This window comes from Podarcis erhardii (genome assembly GCF_964252035.2).
Source record: "Podarcis erhardii genome assembly, chromosome: 14".
Classification (NCBI taxonomy): Eukaryota; Metazoa; Chordata; class Lepidosauria; order Squamata; family Lacertidae; genus Podarcis; species Podarcis erhardii.
In genome coordinates this window covers 42,206,722-42,234,714 of record NC_138503.1, presented here as the reverse complement: position 1 = coordinate 42,234,714, position 27,993 = coordinate 42,206,722, and the positions used below count along the sequence as shown (strand labels likewise).

Genomic DNA, 27,993 nt, shown 5'->3' with positions numbered 1-27,993 from the left:
CAACGGGCACGCGGCAGCATGGCCGACGAGCCTGGGGCCATCGGAGACCACCACCCTCGGGTGGCCGAGGTCAGCCAAGCGGTGTCCCGGCACCTCGACCGCCTGCAGGACGGGTCCCGGCAGTCCCGCTTGCAGGCGCTGGCCGGCCTCCGCGCGGCGGTCCTGGAGCGGCCGCTGCCGCCGCCGGTGCTCCAGGAGGTGTTCTGCAAGGAGATGCTCCGGCCGCTGGCGCGCTGCCTGGTGGCCGACCCGGCCGAGCGCTGCCGGGAGCTGGCGCTGGAGCTGACCCGCCACGGCGTGAGCCAGGGCAGCCGGCCGGAGCAGGCGCTGCCCTTCCTGGTGCCGGCGCTGGCGCAGCGCCTGGGCCTCCCGCCGGGCGAAGGCGAGCCGTGCGAGGAGCTGCGCCTGGGCCTCCTGCAGCTGCTCAGCCTCCTGCTGCAGGCGTGCCGGGGAGACGCCCTGGCGCCTTACCTGCCCGAGCTGGTGCGCGCCCTGCGCAGCGCCCTCCTCGACCCGTATCCGCAGGCCAAGCGGGAGGGCTGCGCGGGAACCGCCGCCTGCGCCAAGGCCATGCCAGGTGCGCGCAGGGGGGCCGCGATGCGTGTGGGGTTGGGGAAGGGGCTGCCTGGTGGACTGGAGGGTGCAGAGAAGAAGCCTGGCTTGGGACGGGGGGGGGGGGAGAAGGAAAGGGGGCCAGGGCACTTTGAAGAGCAGTGGAGAAAAGGTATTTTCCCCCCAGCTGGAGTTGGGTTGCTATAGGTAAGGTAAAGGTACCCCTGCCCGTACGGGCCAGTCTTGACAGACTCTGGGGTTGTGCGCCCATCTCACTCAAGAGGCCAGGGGCCAGCGCTGTCCGGAGACACTTCCGGGTCACGTGGCCAGCGTGACAAGCTGCATCTGGCGAGCCAGAGCCGCACACGGAAACGCCGTTTACCTTCCCGCTGGTAAGCGGTCCCTATTTATCTACTTGCACCCGGAGGTGCTTTCAAACTGCTAGGTTGGCAGGCGCTGGGACCGAGCAGCGGGAGCGCACCCCGCCGCAGGGATTCGAACCGCCGACCTTTCGATCGGCAAGTCCTAGGCGCTGAGGCTTTAACCCACAGCGCCTCCTGCGTCCCATTGGGTTGCTATAGGGTAAAGGAAAAAGGTAAAGGACCCCTGGACCGTTAAGTCCAGTCAAAGGCGACTATGGGGTTGCGGTGCTCATCTCGCTTTCAGGCCAAGGGAGCTGGCGTTTGTCCACAGACAACTTTCCGGGTCATGTGCCCAGCATGACTAAACCGCTTCTGGTGCAGCAGGACACTGTGATGGAAACCAAAGCGCACGGAAATGCTGTTTACCTTCCCGCCGCAGCAGTACCTATTTACCTACTTGCACTGGCATGCTTTCGAACTGCTAGGTTGGCAGGAGCTGGGGCAGAGCAACTCGTCACATGGATTTGAACCACCGACCTTCTGATCGGCAAGCCCAAGAGGCTCCGTGGTTTAGGCCACAGCTCAAATTCATTCACAGAATCACAGATTTGTAGAGTTGGGAGGGGCCATGGGGTGGGGGGTTGTACATCCAACCCCTACCATGCAGGAATCTTTCACCCAACGTGGGACTCCAAACTCAAGACCCTGATATGAAAAGTCTCGTGGTCTACTGACTGAGCTATCCTGTTTCATTTAAAATAAATCTCAAAGCGGTTCACCAAAAGGTAAAACCGTAAAATCAAGAAATAAAAAACCTCAGCCCTTCCTTAAAACATTCAAAAGTTAACTGGCTAAAATAGATTGGAATTACCTCAACTTTCTAACTATCCAGGTACACTTGGCTGCAACAGGAATGTTTATAGCAGGTGCCGAAAAAGGGCAAGTCCTGCTTGATCTCCATAGGCAAGGTGTTCCCAAGTGCAGGCGCTGCCACACAAAGTGATTGAATTTGTGGTGCAGGTATTCTATGGCACCTGTGAAAGTGCCAGTTGTGCCGATCAAAGCAGTCAAGTGGGCGCATGCGGGGTAAGGCGATTTTGTAGGTAAACTGGTCGGAAGTCGATAGGGGCTCATATACTGATAGTAACGCCCAGCAGCAAATTGGCAACCAGTGCAGATTTCTTAGCGTAGGTGTTTTATGCTGACAAGGCGCTACTCCTTACTCCGGCTGCAGCATTCTAGACTAATTGCAGCTTCCAGATCAAGCGTGAGGGAAGCCCTACACATCATTGTTCCTTCTCTTAGGACAAATGAAGTTGCATAAGAAGATGACTCTCCTGGATTAGGCCCGGGGGCCCTTTTGATCCAGCATCCTCTTCTCACAGTGGCAATAGTACTCTGCTCACCAGTGTTCCCAGCGAATGGTGTTTATAAGCCAGTGTGGTGTAGTGGTTAAGAGTGGTAGTCTCGTAATCTGGGGAACCGGGTTCGTGTCTCCACTCCTCCACATGCAGCTGCTGGGTGACCTTGGGCCAGTCACACTTCTTTGAGTGGGGCCAGCCCCACTCACCTCACAGAGTGTTTGTTGTGGGGGAGGAAGGGAAAGGAGAATGTTAGCCGCTTTGAGACTCCTTAAAGGGAGTGAAAGGCGGGATATCAAATCCAAACTCCTCCTCCTCCTCTTCTTCTTCTTCTTATGCCACTGACAGTGGAGATGGAACAGGAGCTCTGTTTTTGGCCACATCCATGCCATATGTTTCAAGCACATGACTTCTCACCTGAAAAGAATCCTGGGAACTCTGGTTTGTTCAGTGTGTTGGCAATTGTAGTTCTATTTCAGGGAAGCCATGTGCTTTAAATTAATATGGTGTGGATGTGATCCCCCTACCCACATTTGCACTTGGGGAAAGGGCCGCAGCTCCTTGGTAGAGCATCTGCTTTGCATGTAGAAGGTCCCAGGTTCACCCCCTGGTATCTCCTGGTAGGGCTGGAAAAGAACCCAGTCTAGAACCCTGGAGCATTGCTGCCAGTGAGTGTAGGCCAGGGGTTCCCAACTATGGGGGACACATTTGGAAGCGAGAAACTCCTGTGGGCACCACAGTACACACCTACAACTAAAATCTGCTATCAAACCTAATTTTGTATATGTGCCCCGGGGTGGGGAGGACCCTGTGAGTGCCAGAGAAGGCTTCTGTGGGCATATGTTAGTGACCCCTGGTGTGGCAAATAATACTGAGCTGGAGGACTGCTTCTGTATATAAGGCAACTACATCTTACTAAAAGACCACAGGAGAAGTGAAAACTTAACAGCCTGGGTTGCTTTTGTCTTTAAGAGCAGCAGACTGAAGAAGCCAAGTCATAGGTGGTGTCAGAAGAGGATGGGCAGTCACCCCCAAGAGACATAATCTGTCCGTCCCCCCCCCCCCATGGCTAGACCAGTATGCTAGACCCTATCTGAAGGCAATTTGCACATATAAACTGGAAATTAAAATAATGCACTCATCTATGCTTACTTGAAGGTTAAAACACCATTTAAATCAATAACATTTATTCATAAGAAACATGTTTAAGACAAGAATGTTGATGTGAAATAGTTTTCAAAAATGTATGATAAAGCTCACCTTGGCCCCACTTTGACCTTTCTGTGACCTCCCATTTCCACTGCCCCCTGCAGAAAATACAGAAAAAGGCAGCTGAAATGAAATCTTTCAGCAAGATTAAGATTGCTGTTCTACCATTCCACAGCACCATTACAGATTCATTGGAGGCTGTATATTGCTAGTGTCCAAGTCTTTGCTCAGCATTCTGTATGCTATTATAAAACAGTGCACACACCTAACTACACTGCTTCATCAGGAGTAACATAATTTTTCTTTATTTTCCTCTGCCAGATACCTTTCACATGCAGTCAGAAAGTTTGATCAATCCCTTAATGCAAGCAATTTCCCATCAACACTATAGAGTCCGTGTTGCTGTCATTCAGGCTACAGGAGCAGTGATTCAGTTTGGCAATGTGAAGTCTCTGGACGATGTGCTTTCTCACCTAGCTCAGCGGTGTTTTGATGAGATCCCACAGGTAACTTGGTTCTGGCTAAATTGTAACCAGCCAGTTATTTCTTGAAGATACATGTGAGAGACTATATTTAATTTTAGCACTGCAATCTTGAACAGTTTTTCTCTTTAGGTTAATTTACTGTCAGATTTCCAAGACTGTTTTAAGATTTTCCTGTTTGAAATGAGGCTTTTAAAACTAAATTTATGGAACACCAGTTTGCGTGTTATGATGAAGGATAAAGTAAAAGCCTGCCTGGGTTATATTTCTTTTTATTGCTTATTTATTTAATTATTAAATTTATATACCAAAGATCACAGGGTGGTTTACAGTATAAAACCACAAAACACATAACATAATAACAAACAAACAAACCCCTCCCCCTCCATCTCAAAGAACTTGCAGGGATGTATGAAGAAGGCTGAATCTTTATTTTTAAAAGAAGTTTAACCAAAACCTCAGGCTGCAAGAGTTAATGTTTTTATTTTTTTAAAAAATTGTAGTACAATAGTCTATTTTTATATTTGATGGATGTAAATGTGTCATACATTGCTTTTAAACATTTCTAGGTTAGAGAGGCTGTTACCAGTGTCACTGGAGAGTGGCTCCTCCACCTGCGGGATAGATATTCTTATTTTCACAAGTTAATTCCTCTGTTACTCAGTGGCCTTACTGACGAAATACATGAAAACAAGTAAGTAGAACTCAGAATCCAGTTTATATAATTTATGCTCTATTTGGATGTTGCAGCTCATGTACAGTTGTGCCTCGCAAGACGAAATTAATCCGTTCCGCGAGTCTCTTCGTCTTGCGGTTTTTTCGTCTTGCGAAGCATCCCTATTAGCGGCTATTAGTGGCTTAGCGGCTATTAATGGCTTAGCGGCTTTAAGAAAAAGGAAACAAACTCGCAAGAACTCGCAAGACGTTTCGTCTTGCAAAGCAAGCCCATAGGGAAATTCGTCTTGCGGAACGATTCAAAAAACGGAAAACTCTTTCGTCTAGCGAGTTTTTCGTCTTGCGAAGCATTCGTCTTGCAGGGCACCACTGTAGTAAAGTAGAGAGTGGAACCATGCTGTCTAGCTCTACAACTGAAATGGTGTGTTCGTCCATCGCTAATGTATGTGCATTGAAATGAATGAAGGTGGAAACTGTATGCACAAAGGCTTCCAGTCAGAAAGTAACATTTACTGCTGTATGCAAAAGAGATCTGCTGACCGAAGGCTCAGAATACTTGCTTTCCTTCTGTGTCTCAAGCATCAGCCAAATGAAGACACATCCAAGTACCTAAGGATCTCTCATTACTTGATGACTCTCAGGTGAATTCTTTTTCTTTTCTTTTTTTTTTTTTTACCTCTGCACTGAAAAGTATGTCCTTTGAGTTGAAATAGGCAATATCAAAGGTCAGTCTATTCTGATGAATCTGTGATGGCTCATTCGCACATGCAGATTGTACTTTGACGCAACATTCAGTGACTGACACATGTACGACATTCCAGGGACCTTAGATATGCAGCTGTTGAGATTGCCTCAGAGTGTGATTTTTTTAAAAAAAAACCACAACACTTTCAGATTTGCTGAAAAGGGATGTTTTTAAGTGATACATTTGTTAAACTTCTTTGTGTATGTTATATATAATGTGTGTTTTTGATGCCTTTGTTCTACACTTAGGGAACTGGCTCTAACTTATTGGAAGAAAGTAGGCTCGCAATGGGAAAAAGAAAACGAGAACGATATTAAAGATAAACTTGACTTCTATGTTGTGCCACCTTATTATCCTCCAGGATGTGAGTATAATGAAAAAATGTTCAGGGTGCAAATTTCTTGTCCCGTTATTATCTCCACAAGCCTGTAATGAGCAGCTGTTTGATATGGCAGGTACAAAGCATCTCTTAATGAGAAAGTAAAATGCAAACATTTTGAAATATTTGGAAATTTAACGTGTTCTTTTAAAATTTGAAATATTATAAAAACAAAATGTTTGTCTATTAGATAATCTCTTTGTAGTTAGGGGTCATGTGATGATACAGTACTTAGTAGCTTTGGTAAGACTACTGTAATAATTTGAGGCATAACAGCCAAGCGGGTGCTAGAGGATAAATTGTTATGCAGCAGAGATAGCTGTTGAGTAATAACAAGCATTAAGGGATCTGTGTGAGACAATGTTCTTTGCAAAACAAGTGTAGATCACAAGGTTGGGCAACCCCCCAACTGCCTAGCTGAGCTGAGATTTTTCATGCATCGTGCCTTCTAACATCTTGTAATTGCATCTCCTGTGGAAAGATTTATGGACCTTTTTAGACAACTGACCTGATAATTTTTCACTATATCTTTTAAGAAGTTCAAAACAGGTTTGTGGAATGATTCTTGTTCTGTCTCCCTTTACTAAAGAATTGTACGAGATAAGCTCTTACCTGGCTGTGCACAGCTTTAACAGTGGCCAGTCTTTTTGGCAAGCCTTTTGTGATGTAAGATGAGGCCAGAGTATGAGAGATTGCTGCTTTCATGCAGTACATGAGAGGTTTCTGTGCTCTGGTGTAATTTTAGTTTATTGAGCTGGGGGCTAGCATACCTGGGACACCAAGGCAGGAGTATAGGAATAGCCAGGGCTACAGGTCCTTCTACCTTTGCCCCAAATGACTGCAGCTTGTGCAACGTGTGGTGCCTGTTCTACAAGGTGACTGCTAATGATTTAACATGTTCAACAGACGTCTCCAATGGTAGTAGCAAATGCTTCCTCATTTTACATTTGGGGCATTTTCAGAACTCCTGGACCTGGTGAAATTCACTAAAGTTTATTTTGGTGTTTTCTGTAAACAACCAGTTGGGGAAATATTTGGCACAGTTTATGGCACCTTTTCCCTTTTTTATTCAAGTTGTAAAGCACAATTGATTCGAAAATTCCAAATAAATAAATAAATACAAGAACAAATCCCTTTACCAAGTTACATACAGGCAACCCCATTTATGTAGGGGTTACAAGATAGGGGTTTATGTACACATCACAGTGTTAGTTAGATCAAGGCAAGACGTACAGTCTAATCATGCCAGTGCCAACACATTATAAACATTATAAACACATTACGTTCCAAGGCATCAAGTTTAATCTCCAACATCCATGTAACAGGTATATTTCAGTATCTGCTTCTCTCTCTAACAGAAGCTAAATGGTTTCTGAAGAACTTCACCTCCAAAATGCAGACCACCCGTTTCCTTCCTCCCCCTGCCGCTGAATTTTTCTCTCTAACCCCAGTTTTTCTAGCTGCAAGCTAATGAACCTGACACCTCTGCCCCAGTGTGCTTTGATCTCCCGTTGACAGAGATTGCAGGTCAGGGTGAAAAGCAAAGAAGGAACTGAAAGCCATCCTGACAATAGGGCGACTTTCCACTGAGAAGAAGAAGAAAGCATTGCCTTAGGATAGGGGTGCAGACAGGTTAGGAAAAGGTAGGGGGCAGCGGAGAAGCCTTTGACAGGAGTGAGATATGCGGATGAAATAGCTGCATTTGTGCATCAGAAATGAAGGGAACTGTTGAAAAGGACCAGTCAAAAATCGTTGGGGGTGGGGGGGTGGGGAGATGCCTCTGGTCAAATGGGATGCCACTCTCTATCTTTGTCTTCTCAGGCAGGATTTCTGAATTTGACCTCTTTGTTTTTCTGCTGTCAATTTCCATAATCCAAATGCTCTCTTCCATGACAAAAAGAAGCCTTAGTTCAGAGTGCCTTTGAAGATCCTTCCCTTTAAGTAGGTGCTTCACAAACACTTCTGTGTTCTGCATCCTGTTTAAGTTTTACATCAGGTTTTTTTTATTATTTGTACAGCCACACAAGTAGAGGGCCTCATGCAAAACTGCAGTATGCTTGAGGGCTTTCTTTTGTGGGAGTCCGCTCCTTCAGTCAATTCCATTTTACCAACAACCCTCCTCCTATTAGCATTGTCTTCATTTATCTTTATTTCAGAACTGCATGTCCTGCCTCTTATGTTTTCTTTTTTTAAAAAATAAAATGTTCAAAGTGGTGCACAATACATATTAATAAAAAATGAGAAGACCTTTTGAAATACAGTTCATTTAAAAACTCAAAGCTGCAAAACTGAAAAAAATAGAAGCAAGCATCAAGCAATAAAAATAAATAAATGAGAAAATACCCTGAAATAAATAAAATGGCCTACGTAAGAGTTCTCTGCAGATCAGATAACAAAGTGTTGTTTCTTAAAAGCTTGGGCAGATTAAAAAGGACACGGTATCTAAAAATATAAAAGGGAAGTGCTGGACAGATCATTCAGTCGGGAGGGGAAACTGCATAAGCATTGGTGCCACCACCAAATAAGCCCTGTCTCTGGTTGCCATCCACCTCTTCTCTGAAGGTGGGATACTCAACCTCTTAATGTTTGAACGGAACGCTAGGCTGTAGCAGTTTACATTATAAGAAATAAAGTATCCCATTGCCCATTTCTTAGGGCCATGCTTGTGTCTTTTACATCTGGATAGCAAATGACACCTCATTAGTCTTGAATTGCCTATAGCTGCTGTTCACAGTTCATGCCAGACTGCCAAAAGAATGTTATGTCCACCCATCAAGAGTGTCCAGCCAAATCGCAGGCTGTTTCGATAGAGCTGACTTGTTAGCTCTGTCAGCAAAGGTAATTCAAACTCTACATCCTACAAAACAGACAGATATCAGGAAAAGGTTTAAAAAATCGTGCTGGCAATGTTGGAAAAGAGCAACAACAGCAACATCCTGAGAAAGAATAAAGCCATATTCTGAGGTTTCTGAATCAAACACCAGAGCAGTTTTGTGGGGTGGGGGAGGGGATAGGACATTGGAGAGATCCTTTTCAGGGTTTTGCAATGGAAAAAGCCAGAAAAGTGAGCGATAAGGTGCATCTGGAGCATTAAAAAAATCACATTATGGGATATTTGTAGACCTATTTACATATATAAGGGTGCTGGCTAAGGTTCATATTTTTCCATATGTATGCAGAAGGCTGCATATAAACTGGAGGTTCATGTGTACTTTCTTAGGTGCCCTTTCTGTGATACCCTTTATCATGACTGGTCATCTCTTTTCTCTGTACCACCACTTTCCAATACTACTTTGTCCATGCAAATAGTTGGGTGTGCAGGTTTGGTAACAGCAACACCTATGTGAGCTGACCCTTTCTTTTTGTGAGATTATTTCATTTCCTTTTGATGCATTCGCAAACAAAATGTGCATAGTGCTTTGGTTATAGCTTGCGTACTCTGGTTTCATTGTAGGTATACCTGTTGTGACTCAAGAACTTAAAAGCATACAGCTGTTTCACAGGCCTTTCCCTAACCCTGAATTCCCACTCTCCCTTTTTTCTTTAATTTTTTATTTCACTCTAGTGACTCGTCCAGATCTGGGATGTCGGGAGCTGGTGATCAGAAACATCTTCAAAATACTTCCTGGTCTCTGCCATGATATAACTGACTGGGTTGAGGGCACCAGAATAAAGGCGTCACAGCTTCTGGTTATATTATTGCAACATGTAGAGGACCATATCACACAGCACATGGAACTCCTCCTTAGAACTCTATACCGGGTGTGCTCAGATGAGGAAAGTAATGTGACTAGGAATGTAAGTCTGCAAATTTCAAATTCACCCCCTTTGTGAAACACGGTTCCCAGAAAGATTTCTGCGCCTCTGGGCTGACAGAGACCTCGTTTAGCATGCTAACGGACTTGTCTTTGGTAAAACTAAAAAGTTGGCTTAATGTTACACGCTTCATAAATATTCTAAAAGTTTTCCTAATAGCTAAATAGCTGTGTGTGGTTTAAATGTTAGGTTCAAACAAATTCAAAGCTTTACTTGGAACATTTATTGGAACATTTGTTTCTTGGAACATTTGTAAATATTTTAAGAGATAACTCAGTAGCACAGATTTCCCTTGCATTGTTTAGATTATAAGAGGGGAGGACAGGACTGTTTATACTAATTTTAGCATTCCTGAAATGCTGCAGTGCATAAATATATTTGTTTCCTAGGAAAAGAAGTTAATTATAATTTTTATTTTAGATTTGACTAATACTGTATCCATTCAAATTTGATTTGATTGTGTCCATTCATTTAGTTATTGATTTGTTTTTATGATATGAATCATAAAAGTGAAAAAAATTCCATGGAGAAATCCGGCTGGAAATTTTCTGGAAATGTTTTTGTTTTGTTTTTTTCCATTTTAGTAAATTCTCTGAAGAGACCTTTTCACCACACATAACTGTGCTCCATGGTTGTTAACCATAGTAAACCTAGCACAACCAAGTCCTAGATGTTTTTCTTCCTGCATGCTATGCAGTTTTTTTGAATGTGTGGGAGACAGTCCAGGACGGCAACCCACCTTGTGGATCATCCTTGCTAGATCAGGGCAGATAGGAAACTTATACAGGCACTCTTAAACTAAATGTATATCTCTTCGGTTATACAGATCAATGGTGAGATTGTTCCAAGTATCACCTGTGGTGCTGGCCAAGTGAAGCATTAACAGCCTCTTAAAAATCATAAGCAGGAGATTAAAGTGTAAATGCTTGGGGGGATAAATTCCATTTTAAAACTATGTGCAGTTCATGCCCTTTCTAGTTAATTTCACGTTATCTTTTTCTCCCTCTTTCTGCTGCATAATCCTCCCACTATATTAAAGTATGTGTGTTCCATGTGATACCTTTAATCGGTGTTCAGACATGGCAAGTTTAGGCTTCCTTCCTGCTGTTTTCCTTTGTCTTTGTGGAAGCAATAATTAATCCACTTTATTATTAGCAATAGGTGCCATTTAAAACCCAACCTTAAGAAAGCTTGCATGCTTATTTAGCAGTACAGCATGTGAACAGTAAAAAAGACACTCCTATGGGTAAAAATAATGCTTAAGTATCTTCTTTCCCATTTCATAATGTTAGTAAAACTTGCAAGCAAAACTATAAATGATGATAATGTTGTTGAAGAGAATATTGCATTTTTGTCCATTTCTGAAAAATTAATAATCGAATTGGATTTGAATGCTACTCATTTGTAGTGTTCCAAAGCTTGCGTGTGCAGGAATGGCATGGAGAAAAAGTCTATCAATGGCTGCTAGTCACGATGGCTATATTGAACTTCTGGGATTCAAAGGCAGTATGCCTGTCAGTATCAGTTGCTGGGAGAAGCAACAGGAGAAGGCAACTCTTTTTGTGTTCAAGGGCTTCCCCAAGGCATCACTTTGGCCTCTGTGGGGAGACAAGATTCCAACTGGTTGGGATTCTGGTCTGATCTAGTAGGCTTCTTCTTTTGTTCTTAGGATTTGCCATTCTTCTTCGCTAAAAAGTAAAAAGTTGGGCTCAGTTTGAGGCAACACTCCAAACCATGGTTAAGGAAGCTTACTATGGTGTGGCATGGTATCTGAATTGACAAATCGTGGTTTGTTACTAGCCAGTAAACCAGAATGTGAAAGCATGGCTTAAAGTAGATTTGTAAGCCATCAATATGCTATTTGGCATGATGCCTGTTTGAGAGGTTGGTGCTGAAAGAAGGCATCTGAGCACTCGTTCTGAGCTTCTTTGATACATGTCAAGAAAACTTTGTCATCCATAAGATTATGAGTGAAAGAGTGGAAAGGCCTACAAGGCAATTTCTGAAGCATTTTTTTAAAATGATCAAAGGCAAGCAATCTGTTGTCCTCGTTTTTTGTTTTTAAAATAGCCATGTTGAATTTGTTTGGTCCTTTGCCTCTCATAATCTGGGCAAGGTGTTTGTGTTCCCTTTCATAGTGTGTGAATGCAGCAGAGCTGATTGGCGCCTTTGTCAGCCCAGCGGTATCTCTGAAGTTAATCACGTCTGACCTCAAAAAAGTGCCTATGCCATCCTACCTCATGGTTCTAGCGGCAGTTATAAGGGGTTCGCCAAGGAAAGTCTTGCAGCCTCATTTGGTGTACCTTGCCAGCACACTGGACTGCACTGAAATAAGACAGCGGTCTGAAGAGGTAAGGAGAATGCAAAATAAGCTGCACTTATAGACAGTATCCAGATCCTGTAAGTCTTTGTAAGTCTTGTCTCAGATAGTTCCTTAGGCTTGATGCATTGCATTACGTTGCATTACGTTGCATTACATTACATACCACCCTTCATCCACAACCATTTTTAGGGCAGCTTTGGTAACAGTAATCAGAATCATCAAGTTGGAAGGGACCCCTAGGGTCATCTAGTCCAACCCCAGTCCAATCTCAGCTAAAGCATCCATGACAGATGGCCATCCAACCTCCGCTTAAAAACCTCCAATGATGGAGAGTCCACAACATCCCAAGGGAGTTTGTTGCACTGTCAAAAAGCTCTTACTTTTCTGAAAGTTATTCCTGGTGTTTCAGAGGAACTTGTAACTTGAATCCATTGGTTCAGGTCCTAGCCTCTGGAGCAGGAGAAAGCAAACTGGTTCCCTCTTTCGTGTGACAGCCCTTTAGATATCTGAAGATGGCTATCGTATCTCCTCTCAACCCCCTCTTTTCCAGGCTAAACATACCCAGCTCCTTCAACCGTTCCTCATAAGGCTTGGTTTCCAGACCCTTGATCATCTTGGTTGCCCTCCCTTGCACACGTTCAGCTTATCAATATATTTCTTAAATTGTGGCATCCAGAACTGCAGACAGTACTCCAGGTGTGGTCTGACCAAGGCAGAACAGAGCATGACTATTACTTCCCATGATTGGGAAACTATACTTCTGTTGATGCAGCCTAGAATAGCATAAGCTTTTTTTGCTGCTGCATCACACTCATGATTCGTGTTAAGCTTGGGGTCCACTAAGACCCCTAGGTCCTTTTCATATAATGATTGTTTCCTGTTGTGTTTACATGGCCATTGGCCACAGAGCATAGTTGTAACTACAGGAGAAAACAGGCTTTCATGACCACCATGAAATAGCATGGATATGGCCATGTGACTTACAGCGGAGCAAAGCGAGAACGTCAACAATTGCCTTGTGGAAGCATTTCCTTTCTGTTTGTATTTGGTAGGTCTTTTACATGGAGCAGCTGCTTTGCTGTGTGGAAGCACTCATTGATGTATGCCAAGAGGACTGTAAAGAAGTAAGCCTTCAGCTAACGAAGGTTTTGGTAACGATAACGGCAATACCAACTTCTGGACCCTTGCATGTGAAGGTAACCTTGACAGAACCACTGCTGTATGGTCCTGTGTTTTGATTTTGTTTGGTTCCTAAAGTCAGATGCCGTTGAACTTACTGGTTCTTTCCAGGTGTGGCATCTTCAGACTCTCACAACTGAGCAGCAAAGACTAAAAACAAAGCAGTCTGAAAAATAGAAAAATAAAAATTACTGCCTGAAAATGTACTAAGCACGGGGTCAGCATGGTTAAGCCTGTTCACCATATTTGGCCTGCCAAAGCTGGCCCTTTATCCTCAGGACGTTGAACCGGTTGTCATCCAGGTGTTGTTGGATTCTACCTACCATCAGCACCTACCAGCATAGCAAATGGTCATGAATGACAGGAATTACACACCAGACCATTTGGAAGGGTCTACAGGCTTCCCTGCTTTAGCCCACAAAGCTTTGTAGTGTCCCCAAGTGATGATACAACAGAAAAAGCAGAGCTGCCTTACACCAAATTCTATCGGTGGTACAATTTGGTTTTGTCTAACTAATGGCAGCTCTCCAAGATCCTCAGCAGGGCCTTTCCCAAAGTGGCTACCTAAAATCCTTGTAGTGGAGGTTTCAGGGATTGAACTGGGGAACGTTCTGCATGCGAATCGTGTGCTCTATCACCAAGCTGTGTCCGTTCCTATAAGCCGCCAGACAAAAAGCTGAAAACCAAGACCTTTTTAATTACCCTCACTAATTACGCAGTGTACCATGTTTCACGGCAGGATTTCAGAGTACTATCTGAGCTTCATTATAAAACCTTTATTTGGAACTTCCCCGAAGGGAAAAGATTATCCATAAAGAAGTGGTCTCAAAGGGTGGATTTGTTTTAATCTCTTGGAGCTAGCATTGTGGAAAAAAGACCCAAGTGTGTGGTTTTTTTGCAAATGCTGCAGAAGGGGTGATCTTAGCTAAAAAATAAGAAAGGGGGGGAGCAACCACAAACCTGCAAGTCAGAGCAAACCCAAAATATACTTTGTACAGGGAATACATTGGGTATTCTTCAGCCTAAGGTTATGCATTCTCTCAAAACCGTAAAGAAATCAGCTGCTAATGATACTAGTCTTTTTTGTGCCAATTGCGATAACTCAGAATATGTTTTTCTTTTAAAGTTTTCTTTCTGTACTTAGTCAAAGGATACAGCAATGTCTTTTCAGTAGCTGCCCTTTTCACCTCCACACCCATCCTAAGTTTAAAAATGTTTCAGTCATTATTTAAAATCGGAGGCAACAGCCAAAGATGCCTTTGATAAAGGCTGGCCTTTTTTCCTCCTGATGGCTATCTCCGAACCATAAATCACTTTCTTCCCAAGTCGGATGCCAAATAAATCAGGCGGCCATCTTTTCATAGTAGCTCTTTGGTGGCCCAAGCAAGCTTTGTTGCCAGACTTGCTTCTTCATTTACTTCTTCACTTACTTCTTCATAATGACTGTTTTACTTCCTGTACTGTTGCTCTAGGCATGATAATCTCAGCTGGTATTTATGGCCCTTGTCACTGACAAGCAACTTCCAAAAAAGTCATAATTTTGAAAGTTGGTTTCTAAACTGTAAATGTAATACACCTTAATTCTGCATTAATTTATACACAAAAGCTAGAAAGAATACTTAGAGGTATGAAGTCACGACGCTTGTACAGAGTCACAGGAATCTCATTTTTCAGTGTGGGGGGCCTGTTTGGTGTATTTTAAAAGAATAAATTCCTGAACAACATGATTTTGAAGAAAAATGGGTTGTCTACTCTAGACAAGTTGGAAGAAAATGTTCAGTGCTGATAGCATCCAAATAGATGTCCTTTGAGAAAATTGAGCCTTTTCCTGGTGAACAGTACATTCATTGAACCTTAAGAACCTCACCTTTCTGCTTAACATCTTTTTTTTTTTTTTTTTTGGAGAAAATCCTGAAAATGGATGATGCATACTTTATTATCCAAGCAGTGCTCCCCAGGTATAGTTGCTTTTGCAGCCTGAAGCCAAGGCTCCCAGAGACAGGCAGATGTGCTCAGTTTGCTTAATGTTCCCAGTGCAAGACTAGTGCAGGGAAGAGAGGTCCTGATTGTTGCAGGGGAACTGACTATCTAAAGAAGGAAGAAAGAAGTCAAAGTGGCAGTCGAATGGAGGAGGACAAGAATCTTAAGAAGTGATCAAAGCTGGAGGAGCAATCTAAGAAGAATTGACAGAGTGATTAAGCAGGCAGTTGGATTTGGGATTTTCTTTTGTTGTTACTATTATATTTCTTACCTGCCCTTCGTCAGCAGGTCCCAAGGCAGGTTACAGCAATTTAGGCACACCAGAGTCGAGATGAGATATCAGAGCATATAAATGGGCTGCAGGTTAGATTAAAAAAATAAAACAGTTGTGTCTTGAAGGCAGACAAACTGATCACTAGAAAAGGTGGCTGTTTAAAGGACCATTTCATGTGTGGCGTGATCTGAAAATCATAGCTAAACACTCTTTTTAGTCAGCTGGTTAAAAATAAATAAATCCTGTTTTCAAGGCTTCATTGTTTTTAACAGCCCATTGTGTGAGGATTCACATAGTGAGCTGGTTAAAACCAACACTTTCTAAACTTTTTTGTCTCTCTCCCCCCCCCCCCCCCAGTTAGAAGAGGCAATGGATGCATTGGCTCAGGTGCAGCACTTGGAGGGTGCTGTTGGCCTTTATCAACAACATATATCTCAACTTATGGAATGGGTATCCTCAACTCATGATCGTTGGACCTGCTTCTCTCCAGAATTACTACAGTTTGATGTGATTGCCACTCATTCAGGTAATGTGGACTTAGCAGCGTTGGTATGAATGTGAACGATCATGGGAGAACACAATAATTCCAAAAGGAATGAAGCCTCTAAAGTGATAGGGATAACATAGGCTTAATGCAAATACAGATTCCCCCACCTTTTAATCATGATTAAGCGATCACTAGCAGCTGTGAGCTTCCTTCTCCCTTCGATTGTGCATATTTCCCTCTATCTTTTCTTTTGAAATTTTTCCATGGGGCAGTATTGCATCAGGACCAATGTTCATGCTAACCTTGGTTTGCTTCAAACTGGTGTTTGCAACCTCAGCTTGAAATGGGTTCAAATATTCTGGCACATTGGAGTTTATGTATGTTTCCCAGGCCTTGTCTTTCCAAAATCCCAAAGAAAATTTGTTTTGCTCTTTTTGGCTTTCTTCTATTTCAAGAGGGAAGAGTTTAATTTATTTTACAGCTTTTGTTTGTCTTCAGCGCTAAGCCTTTTGATGCAAGGTATACTATACTACTAATTCCTGCTAGTAGAAAACACAGTGTTTCCACTTTTATTTTTTAGGCCCTATGATTGGCAAAGCTCTTCAGGATTTTATTCTCATTCTTAAAACATGTCTTCAGACATCTAGAGATCCTAGGATGCGTCTGAAACTATTCAGTACTTTATCCCAGTTGCTTCAGAAACCAAATGAGACCGTCAATTCTCAAGGGTAAGCACCATTCAGTGGCACATAATGACGTAAAGCATTATGTTCACAATAAGGTATTAGCTGATTTCACTCACTTTGTTTAATCTCCTAGCATGGGCAACAAACCATGATCCTTGGCTTAGCGTTATGTCCAAAACGGGATTGTGGCTTGCTTAACTTAAACCACGATTGGTAGGCCAAAAACAAAGTTAGCTTCAATTCATGATTTGTTCGGAGAGAGACAAACCAAAACTCCAAAGTTTGTTGCTCTGGTTTGCATTGGGTGCAAATTCCTTCAGAGTGAAATGGGTGCCATTTGTGCATTCACAACAAACTTTTAACTGTGGTTGACCATGACATGAGAACTCTAGCATTGCCTGTTGTGATTTGCAGTTGCTGTTTAAAGAGAAGCTGTGGTTTGGTGCTCTGTTTGATGTGGTTAGTGCATGATGCTGATAATGCCAGAGTTGCAGGTTTGATCCCCATATGGGACAGCTGCACGTTCCTGCATTGCAGGGGGGTTGACTAGATGATCCTTAGGGTCTCTTCCAACTCTGCAATTCTTTGGTTCCTTCACAATAACACCTGTTCTCAGATGTTTCTATTCTCAATCTGTCTCATATATAGTCCCAGTCAAAGGAAGTTGTTATAGCGCACTGGCACAAATTGTATAAAAGCAATATAAGATGTACCAATAGGCCAAGTCCAGAAATGGAAAAACCCAGAGACACAATTCAAAGCTTACTGTAAACACATCTTCAGTTATGCCCATAGTAACTCCAGCTTTCATTATGATTTTAGAACTGTACTCATGATCATGCATGCCTAGAAGCTTGTTGTGTAGAAAAGGGACTTCCTAAGTTTACAGGTCCTTGGATGGGAATTTTCCAGAAAGAGACCTTCCTTGTGTCTCTAGACACTTGCTTAAATCGTAGAAAGCATATATACTGTAGAGTGGATTTGACTGAAGAATGCTGTCCCTCCCCTGATCTATGAATTGCTACAATGTATGGCAATAACATGTTGAAATATTATTGCATAGTGAGATTTGATTTATTTCTGGCAGCAAATGTAGACATGTGGTGAATGTATGATGGGGAAATGAGGGGAAACCCCTGAGGTAGATAAGGATTAAAGGGGTGGGGTTGGTTTTGGGGAAAAGGCAGGAGGCATTTTCAGAAGCTGCTTCTGCTACTCCCAACCTTATGCCACGCATTGGACATCCTCTGAATCTTCAGGTGCTTGGACTGGAGCCAGCCTGCAAGTCCCAACACCTGCCTAATCTCCTGGCAAGCAGCCATTTTTTGCATTGTAACCCTTGACATTCTGCAGCCTCAGGTGGAGTTTTTTTGGGGGGGTGGGCGGGAGAAGGGAAGGATGAATTCTGAGACACTCCAGAATAAAATGATGTCAGCGATTGTACATCAATCTTAGTAACCAAGCTGGCCCAAAGACAAAAATAGTTTAAATTGGACTTCTTCAGGCACACATAGAAAAATCCCTAGGGCTGTTGTTAATCTGGTCAAGTGGAGGCTAGGAAATCTTAAACAGAAGCTGTATTAACTGGATTACAAATGGTCATGGTCTCCCTACCCCTCTCTGAAGTAGAACCTGTACTTTCGGAACATTTAGAAACAAAAACAAAACTGCTTACTTTAAGAAGATCCTATAAGCCAAATATAGCACCATTTTTATGTAGGATTGACAGTGGTTCTGTCCTTTCAACAGCTGTGGGACAGGCAAAAATAAATAGGCATAGCTACACTCACTACTATCTCCGTACTGGAAAAAGCTGCACCTGTTGATTTTCCATGTTGACGTTATTGTAACTGCAGTGCCTCTATGCAAAAAAGCTATCTTTGCAACCTTGTGTTCATGAAACATTTTCTTAAAGTCATTCAGAGGATCTGCATGAAAGGAATAGCTATAGGAGCCAATCTATCGATTTTAGGAGGGCTTAATTAAAAAATGAAGTATTATTTGAAGGCTGCATTTCAACTTCTTTCTCAGGGGTGGGGGTGGAGTTAAAGAGGCTTCATGTCTCTTATTCTAGTATACTGCTTAAATCCCCCAAGATTTGCTGTTTTCAAGCACTATCTTGAGGCCTGTCTTCCCCTTTGCTCTTCTGGGGGTTCTCTTCATCCATTAACAAAGACAAATTGAAATCATGTGTTTTTGCATTATGGGTAAACCATTCTCGGGGGAAGGGACATGATTTCTTCATGTTTTCAATGTTACAATCACAGTAATGGTGCTTTATTGATAATTACTAATATTGAGAGCAATTCAGGTCCCCAATAGGAAGAGAAGGGTGCAATTTAAGTCTCATTTTGAGCAAAAGCCAGACACATTCCCATGTTGGAACAGCTACCACACCTTTATAAGCAAGTGTGCACTTTCTTTTAACCATGCAATAGACTTTATTTTCTGGCAACTGTGTGTGTGAATGGTTCAAATTGACAGGTTGCAATGTACCTTGTTAAAGCTCTTGAGCAGATATCTCATTTTTCCGAACAATTTGGCAGTGCTATTCCTCTTTTGCCTCAAAGATATTAAATATAACACATTTCTAAATGCATTCGTCTTCGCAGAGAGCATTCCTTTGCCAGTGAGTAAGTGGCTCTGCTAAAACCCATCTTTTGTGTTTTTGACACATTTTATTTAAGGGATTAAAAGAAGCCATTACCAAAAATGTGAAGGTTCTCAGGGGTCATTTAGCATAGACCACCTCGGAGCCAAACACTGGTTTGAAATGACTTGATGGAGGAAACGGCTATATAGCTTTTAATAATACAATATAATACAATCAGTAATACATTTTTTAAAATAGAGGTGCATTCAGGCATGGTCACACGACCACCATGTTTGTTGGAGTTTATAGAAATTGTAGGGCATTGTGGCTCTTTGCCAATGGCAAGCTGGCTAGATGTTACTCAGCTGTGTCATGTGTATGTATTTTCTTTAAAAAAATGTGGCCCATAGAAAAATATAATTAAGGTCTTTTTATGTGGCCCTTTGTCACAACAGTTACAGGGCCATTGTACCTCAAAATAAAACACAACTAACACAATACAATCAATGCATTGTGGAGTCTTGGTAACATGCAAAAAACAATCCTGAATATTGCCATGAGGCACACATTTGGCCATTTCCCTCCAGGCAGCTGATGTGCACATTAACTTCAAGCAATTTCTGCACACCCATTTGGACCTTTAGTTGATTTTGATTTGAAGATGTAAATGCCCCGATCCTGCTTGGGAGACCTGTGCAGATATCATTTGCTGGTGGAAATCCAGTATGCGTTAGATTGTGTATCCACATGTCAATTGCAATTCATCTGCATTGAATTGTTTTCAGTAGCATGCACATTTGAATGTGAATCCTCATTCTGGCTCAACTAGGCACATCTAAATGCCATTTAAAAAGAGCTAATGTTAGAATGGGATGAAAGCATGTTGAGCTGTTGGTTTTTATTTGAACTTAGAGCTGTCTTCACTACTAATTCTTAAATGCCACCTGCTGGAGGAAAAACAATACATAAGATTGGGAAGTCTGTCTTGTGAGGGCCAACTAATAACTGTTGGTAGCCAGTAGCTGCTTGAAAATGCTACACATGTAGGCTCCCAACCCTTGGGTAATGCAGCTGGTACCATGTGCATAAGCAGTCATTTTACACATCACTGCAAAAATGCTTTTCCAGTATTTGCCAAGGAACACGCAACATTTGATCATGCATAGGGCATCACTTGAGCATGACCACTGGGTGATAGGCAAGATGTCAAGACGGAGGCGTATGGTTGCATAAATGAGCATTTAATATTAAAAGCTTTTGCCATTTTCATACTTTCAAAGTTCCTCAAGTGCTACACCAAAGGTATTGACCAGTATAGGTTGGCCCTTATCTGCTGCCATAGAAACATGGCAGGTCCCTATTCTGCTGCCATAGAAACATATCTGAATATCTGAAAAGTTATCTGTATCACAGAGGAATGTTGATGCTTGAGATTAAGTTCTGAGACAGGTAAATGCTCCATGATTAGTTCATTGTTTGAGATCGACAAGATGAATTTGTAACAATGGTAATTTCTTGTATACTAGGGCTGTGGTCTTGCTTGCTGCACTCGCCAACCCCCCTGCCATTGCCTCTCAGAGTGCCTCCATCCTTGCTTTCCTTAAACTTCTGTCATTTTTGTAAAAAAAAACTACTTTCCCCTCTCATTGCCGCTCCCAAGCCATAGCCACTGCTGTAGTGCAAGCAATCTTCACTTTTGCTCCCTTTCACTGCACTGACTTCATGGAAATCCAGGATTGTGATGCAGCACTGGAAATCCTCCAACGTGGGCTACACAACAACATTCTTACATTTTTATTATATAGAGAAACATTAAAAGCCTCTTCAAGTCAACTTGGAGTGGTTTGTTTCTGAGACACTAGAGTAAGGGGCCTGTTAGGATGACAAGGAACATACCTTGCAGAGCCTGAAGCTGAGAAAGATTTCTGCCTCTCCTCCTCCTGAAATGTTTATACAAAGTCCACTTACTTTCCCTCAAAAGAAATCTGAGTAATGAAGTATTGTTAACATACACTGTCATCATATTAGATTCATTCTTTTTCTTTTTCATGCTTCGTTCTTCCTGTTCTGGCTATCTTGTTTTCAAGACTGAAAATGTGCTTTTTCACCCTCCCAGTCATTCCATCACGTTCACACAAAGCTTCTTATTTTGCTGCTCTTTGTTCTTGGCTTCAGGCAGTTTTGTAACTACCTTGAGATCCTGATAAAAGACATCCTGGCTCCTAATCTGCAGTGGCAAGCTGGAAGAACAGCAGCTGCCATCCGCACGACTGCTGTATCATGCCTCTGGGCTCTTATTTACAGTGAACTGCTTTCACCAGAAGAGGTAAACGTCCCCCTCCTCCCCTGACAGCCATGCTGAATATTGTCATCCAGAAATGCAAATCATCTCTGTCTTTCTATAAATCAAAGCTCTTGCCAAAATACAGCATAGGAAGACAAGTTTAGAATATGGGTTTAGCCTGAAAATTGATACTTGGGTAGCAAGCATTTTCTCATTGGGTCACTCCTAACATAAATATTTTTGATGGCGGGGGAGGGATCTGCAATAAAAAAGGCAGAAATTCTGAAACTCTTCACTTGCAAACAGGGCAGCGGCTATTTGCAGGGGTGGGGAAGTATTATTAGAGAGCTGACCCCTTCTTTGAATGGCGAAGGCTTTATTTTAAAATATGTAAATTTCTAGCCTCTTTCCATATGCCTGGAAGTCACATGCAGGCAATATTCTGTCCAATTGCTCAGTAAGAAGTAAATCTGCTTGCACCTTCCAGCATCCTGTCAAATGAGGGAGCAAAGGCACTGGGCTAAGTGGCAAGTGATTGGCCCTTATATTTAATTTTATTCAAATCCTTTAGCAAGTGACTTTAAATGCATTGCTACCTGTATTTAGATCCTTGCTGTGTCTCACTGACTTTCAAAGTCCCCCTCCAGGGTCTTTCCCCCTCTCCCACCCTCACAGGTCTGTCTGCTTCACATATAGTATTGATGAAATAATTTTAAAAGGTGGCCTTAGGTTTTATAATATTGGAGCTTTGCATTTGTATATTAAGCAACGCTATCTAAATCATAAAAATAAAGGGTTGGAGATGGAATAAGTTAGTCACCCCGAGGTCCCATTGAAATGAATGTGAAAAGTGAAAACAAAAAATTCCTTCCAGTAGCATCTTAAAGACCAACTAAGTTAGTTCTAGGTATGAGCTTTCGTGTGCATGCACACTTCTTCAGATACACTGAAACAGAAGTCACCAGACCCCTCCCCACCTTCTCACTATATAGAAGGGTCTGGTGACTTCTGTTTCAGTGTATCTGAAGAAGTGTGCATGCACACGAAAGCTCATACCTAGAACTAACTTAGTTGGTCTTTAAGGTGCTACTGGAAGGAATTTTTTGTTGTGAAAAGTGAGTAATAATTAAAAAATGACACTGATTTTAATGGGAACTTGGTGTCACTAACATAGTCTGGATCCAGCCCATAGTTTTTAAAGGAAAAAAATGCCCGATGCTTGGATCAGTTTCTTTTAAAGTGGGCTTTAAAACAGGATTAGACAAATTCAAGGGGTAAATTCAGCAGCTATTGCCCAAATAGCTCAATAAAACTACTTGAGAAGCTTTGCTGCTGAATATCAGTTGCTGTTAGACAACATCAGAAGTCTATTGCCTTATGGCCCTTCTTGTGGGCTCCCAGGAGACTTCTGCTTGACCACCCAAGAAAGCAGTGTGTTAGACTAGATAGAGAATTTTTATCAGCTTTCCTTATATTCTTTTGCCATTTGCGTGATCTGGCACTGACTTGATCCTTGTCCTAAAAGGTTTCTGCAAGCTGGTACATATCTTAACCGCCCTGCAGCAGAATAAAATTGAAACATGATATAGGAGCACAAAAGGGTATGGAGGAGACCCCTGAACTGAACAAAGTGCAAGGAGAGTTATTAATTGGGAACCACACATGGTAACAGAGGTTTGTGTGGAAGATCTGGAGAATGAGAAGATGCGTAGCAACAAAAAAGGAGGCAGATGAAATAGTAGGCAATGGCTTTTCAAAGGTTTCGTACAACTTGGGAAAGAAGTAGCACTAAGTATTCTCTGCCCCTAATCTCTGATGTAGACTTTGTGCACAAACCCTAACAATCCATATTTTTCTTTCTTTTGAGATTTGGGTGGTCTGTTACAAATGTAGTTTGACTTTTACTGTTTGTCTATATTTGGATATTGTGGCTGCTTATGGCCAAGACAATAAAACTCACTTAACTGAGAGACTAAACAGTTTGGAAGATAGCTCAGAAGATCCCTCTAGGGTGAATGCAAGACATGCACATCCTTGCATTTATTAGAATGCAAATGTTCTTCTGCATACTTTACCCAAAAGCAGGCTGTGTAGTGTAGAGCATGGTTTGCACCCTAATAGAATATGTGTCACACCAGTACTATAGCCTGGTCCTCTTTCTGCTTTTGCCTTAAGATTTTTTAGAAATTGAAAAGCTTAAGGGTAGAGGGTATATTGGTTGCAAGATGGGGCTAAGGTGCTTCTTGGGTTGAAGACTCTTGGTTTAAGAGCTTAAATTTGAACATGAGCACCATCTTCTGGAATACTAAAGAAATGCTAACTTTAAATCATTCATCTCTCACTCCAAAAGTGTGCTGGTGGTAGCAGCCATGTCATATGTTCATTGGAATTGCTTCCCTAGCCTTCAAAACATGTGCCTAATCCCCTGAAATATTTGCATTGTTGTTTTAGAACACTCTACTGTACCCCATGGAGCTGAAACGGCAGATACACAGAAAATGAAAAGGTCATGAGGACATGGCTGGGATCCAGAGGGTTAGGCATAGCAAACGGGCGTGCATGTGCCCAGGGGGATTTTACCCACTACCTTCCTCTGATGCCAATGCCATATCACAAACTGCTTTTGACAGTTTCAAAAGCAGTTTGCCACATCATAGCTTGATGAGTTCTCTCTGTGTGTTTTGTTTCTGTATAGGAAACCCAAACTCATCATAACCTCCTCTTAGGGCCAGGCAGTTCATATTTTCACCTGGCCATTTTTATTATATCTGCCATTAATTTAATTGAACAAGCCAAAAGGGCAAAGAGATCAAGAACAAGCTATGTGAACACTGTGGTTAAAGGAAAATCTGCTCAGTGAATGAGCCAAGAAGACAATGCTTCTCTTAAGAGATTTACTTTATTAGCATCTGTCCCTGTCCTTGGCATTTGCCCGTGTCCTGCAGATGTCAGTGAATATAATAGCAGACAATAACAGAAATCGAACTGGTTGTAACTGCAGTCCCATTTTCTTAAGCTGGCGGTTCCTTTCCTTGGTTTCAGATGCTGAAAGCTGAAGATGTGCTGATGCCCAAAATAGTTGCCACACTGGAAGAAGATTCCAAAATGACACGCTTAATGTCTTGTCGAATAATCAGCATTTTTCTAGACGGCTGCATAAAACAATTTGAACTCAGCAAAATTTATCCAGGTATGATAGCCATTGGTGGTGGTGGCCAATCTTTCTGACTTCTCTTGTTTGAGAATGTGCCTCTCAAGTTCACAGGTACAGGTGCATCCTCCTTCGCCTTGGTATGTTTTACCTTCTAGCCTGCTAAACTGTGGAGCAGGAGAGTGCAGGACAGTCTTAGTAGAGAGTGGACCTGACTGGTTACCATAGCCAGACCCGTGGGCATGTATGTACAGGTGTGAAGATGCCCTCTTAGCCTCTGCTACTTGTGCCACCCATGTCACAGTTTGCCCATCCAGTTTACATGGTGTGTTTCTTTCTTTTAAATGAAGTGAATACCCACAGTGTTAAAACTAATTTCAGATTTACATAATGACAGCTGACACAAGAACGCTGATTTCTTACAGCTCATCTTTTGGGGAAACTGAGAGTAGCACAGGTGGGGTTCCTGTATAGTTTCTCCCATAGGCACTGACCAGGCCTGGGCTGATTAGCTCCAGCAAGGTTTTTGCATCGTGTGGCTATGCCCCGAGCCAGTTGCAGTTTGATGAGAGTCGGAGCAAGTGCTGCTGCATCTGCAAAAGCAGCTGCTGACCATTGCAGATTGAAATGGTGTAAAACGTGATCTCTGCGCAAACTTGTATGGAGAATAGAAACAAGTGGTTCACAAATGTGAAGGTGCCCTTTTAAAGCAATGACTCTGTTGGGCTATATTTTTGAACATAACTGAGCCAAGAAAGGGGAGGGGGAGCAATGTATTCTGCTAACCACAGGCAACAATTGTGGTTTTGCTGGGAAGGACAGATCAGTATGAAGAGGAGCAATTGGGAAACCTGTGCCCCCTCAAATATTGTTAAGCTCCGTTTCTCATCAGCCACAGGCAGCATGGCCAGCAGTTGAGGATGTGAGTCTAACAGAACCTGGAGGTGCACAACAGGTTCCCATACCTGGCACAGAATCTCCTTACCTTTTTGTTTTTATTCAGGAAGTCAATTGAAGAAAATAAATACATTTTCATGTTGCTTTATTGTGTTAATTTTATTGTATGGAATGTTTTTAATTGGTGTGTGTGTGAGAGAGAGACACTACTAGATCCTAGTCAGCAGAGTGTAAATTTTAAGAACAAAATAAGTTCCCCATCTCTTTGCAACATTTGTTACTGAATATGGCATAGTGTGCCTATAGTAAACTTTTGGTGCTGTTGTATCATTTTTCAGAACTCCTAAAGCGTTTGGATGATTCATCGCATGAGGTCCGACTAGCAGCTGCCAGTGCCTTGCTCAGCTGGTTCAAATGTATAAACAATGACGAAAAGAAAGCCCTATTAAAAACCAACATTGAGTTCCTGTATCAAGAACTGTTGGTTCACCTGGATGACCCTGACCAGAATATCCAGTCTGCTGTTTTAGGTAAGCCTTGAATGAGTTGTCACTTTGATGTTTTTTAAGAAGTTGGATTAAGCACCTATTTTCTGGGGCATTTTCTAGTAGCTGTGACTCCAAATGGGGGTCAGGAAAGAGAGAGAGAGTTGCTTGATCTTTCTGGGTGGAGGAGAGTGCCCTGGCAATGTGAAGTATCTTAAGTGCTTGTGGGAAATCATGTTCTGTGTGAAAGGTGGTCGGCTTTGAGAAGGTAAGGTGTATGCTAGGGCAACAAGTATCAACAAGTATCAAAGGAAGGATACTTGGAAGAGGAAGGGATGAAGGAGGTTTTCTTTCCAAAGGCACAGATATACGAGTCCTGCTTATACTAAATCCCATGAGAAGTAATTTCTGAATAAATGTACACATGGGTGCCTTAGTTTGGCTAATGAGGTAGGTGGGAAGAACTCTATAAATATGAGTTTACACTTTCCTTGTAGATCTGGACTAAACTCTCTAATGTCCCTTTTTATTTGTTTGACTTGTCTGTGTTAGGAGTAGCTTCACCAATTGTTGTGGAAGGTTTTATTACTGTTGTTGAGAAAATAATTTTTCCAAGCTTGCAATCTTTGTCTTTCATAATCTACCCACCACATGATTGGTTTATCTTATTAAGACCTGTGCAAAATGTCGTTTTAACTTGCTTGACACTGACTACAGGTTTTACCAAGCACTGTGTCTGTGATTGAAGCATGCAACTTTAGGCTCAAATTACACTGAGCTCTTCTTGCAGGTGCGCCAATGCATTAATACAGCAAGACTTTCCTCCATTTCAGTGAAGGAAGCAGCTTTCTAAGCTAAGAAGGCTCCTGTGTTTTTGGCAAACAGTAGGAAGTGAAGGACAAGCTGTTTTTGTTAACTGTATATAAACTTGTGTTTTGCAGATATTTTGAAAGAAGGAGGTGTTCTCTATCCAGATAGCTTGGCAAAAGAAATTGAAGCAGTTGTGCGCAAACATCGCTCTCCAGCCTACTGTGATCAGTTGCTGCTGCACATTGAATCAACGGGCTGGAGATACTCAGAATCATAAATGCCTTTGTGGGCTGTGACTTCTCATTTGTACCATACAATGTTGACACTTCAATAAATGGAGAAGTTTCAGCTGCCACATACTGACATTGATGCAGATATAAATAAAAACTCTTACAGGCAAAATATTTTTAACTTTTTTAACAGAAAAAAAACCTTGAAAAGACAAATGTGTGAATAAGAGTTACATTGTTTTTCATATTGTTGCAAATCCCACATCTAACATCTCTGCAGTGAACTTTAGACCACTGAATGATGTTACAATGTGTTACTCAGCTGTGTATTATACAAGCTACCATGCATATTGTAAGATCTGTATGACACAAAATCTCTATGACACAGAATGAAGATCTGGAGACATTTAAAGGTTTACCAAGCAGCAGAATTCAAATCTATTTTTGACCTTAGTAGGTTTAAAAAAGTATTGCTATTGGACCTTTCAAGTGTGAAGCATTTAGATCCCGACCTAGACACTCATCACTGAAAGGAGGAGTGGTTGTCTTCATTTGAATTAAGACTGGATGTGTCTGGCCATGACAACATGCATACATTGCGGGAAGAGCAAGAAAGTGCAAACCGCTTTATGTTACCACATTTCTGGTAATGTAAATACCCAATATCCTGAGCCTGTATCATTATACTGCTTTGGATTACTATGTGATGTGTGTGTTATTTGAGGAGTCTTAACTATAGATGGGTTTGGTAAGGAATGAATGAATTATAGATAATAATTAAATTATTTGCATTTCTCTCTGGATATTCATTATAGTTTGGTTTGTTGCAATTTTTCTTTTGTTCCATGTCTAAGTGCCTTTATTAAATGAACCACTGTTTTTTCTTTATTGGTTGGGCTGCAAGTAACTGAACTCCCATTGCAAATAACTGATCTCTCATGTTAGCTTACAGTGCCCAGTTTTGATGACATGTTTAATGTATGTTATTTGGTTTTTTGATACTTTATTATAAAATGCATCACATGTGTCCATA

The 27,993-nt window shown here is 42.0% G+C and overlaps 1 protein-coding gene across 1 annotated transcript; it reads left to right on the top strand.

The window, feature by feature from the left end:
- Positions 1-3: 3 nt before the first annotated feature.
- Positions 4-27,993, top strand: DNAAF5 (dynein axonemal assembly factor 5). The gene is made up of 13 exons (XM_081839682.1): positions 4-577; positions 3,806-3,990; positions 4,536-4,660; positions 5,635-5,750; positions 9,331-9,563; positions 11,720-11,932; positions 12,957-13,100; positions 15,695-15,863; positions 16,405-16,552; positions 21,279-21,429; positions 24,430-24,577; positions 25,774-25,965; positions 26,862-27,993. The coding sequence occupies exons 1-13, from the start codon at positions 19-21 to the stop codon at positions 27,005-27,007; spliced, it is 2,529 nt and encodes an 842-aa protein (XP_081695808.1). The 5' UTR covers positions 4-18; the 3' UTR covers positions 27,008-27,993.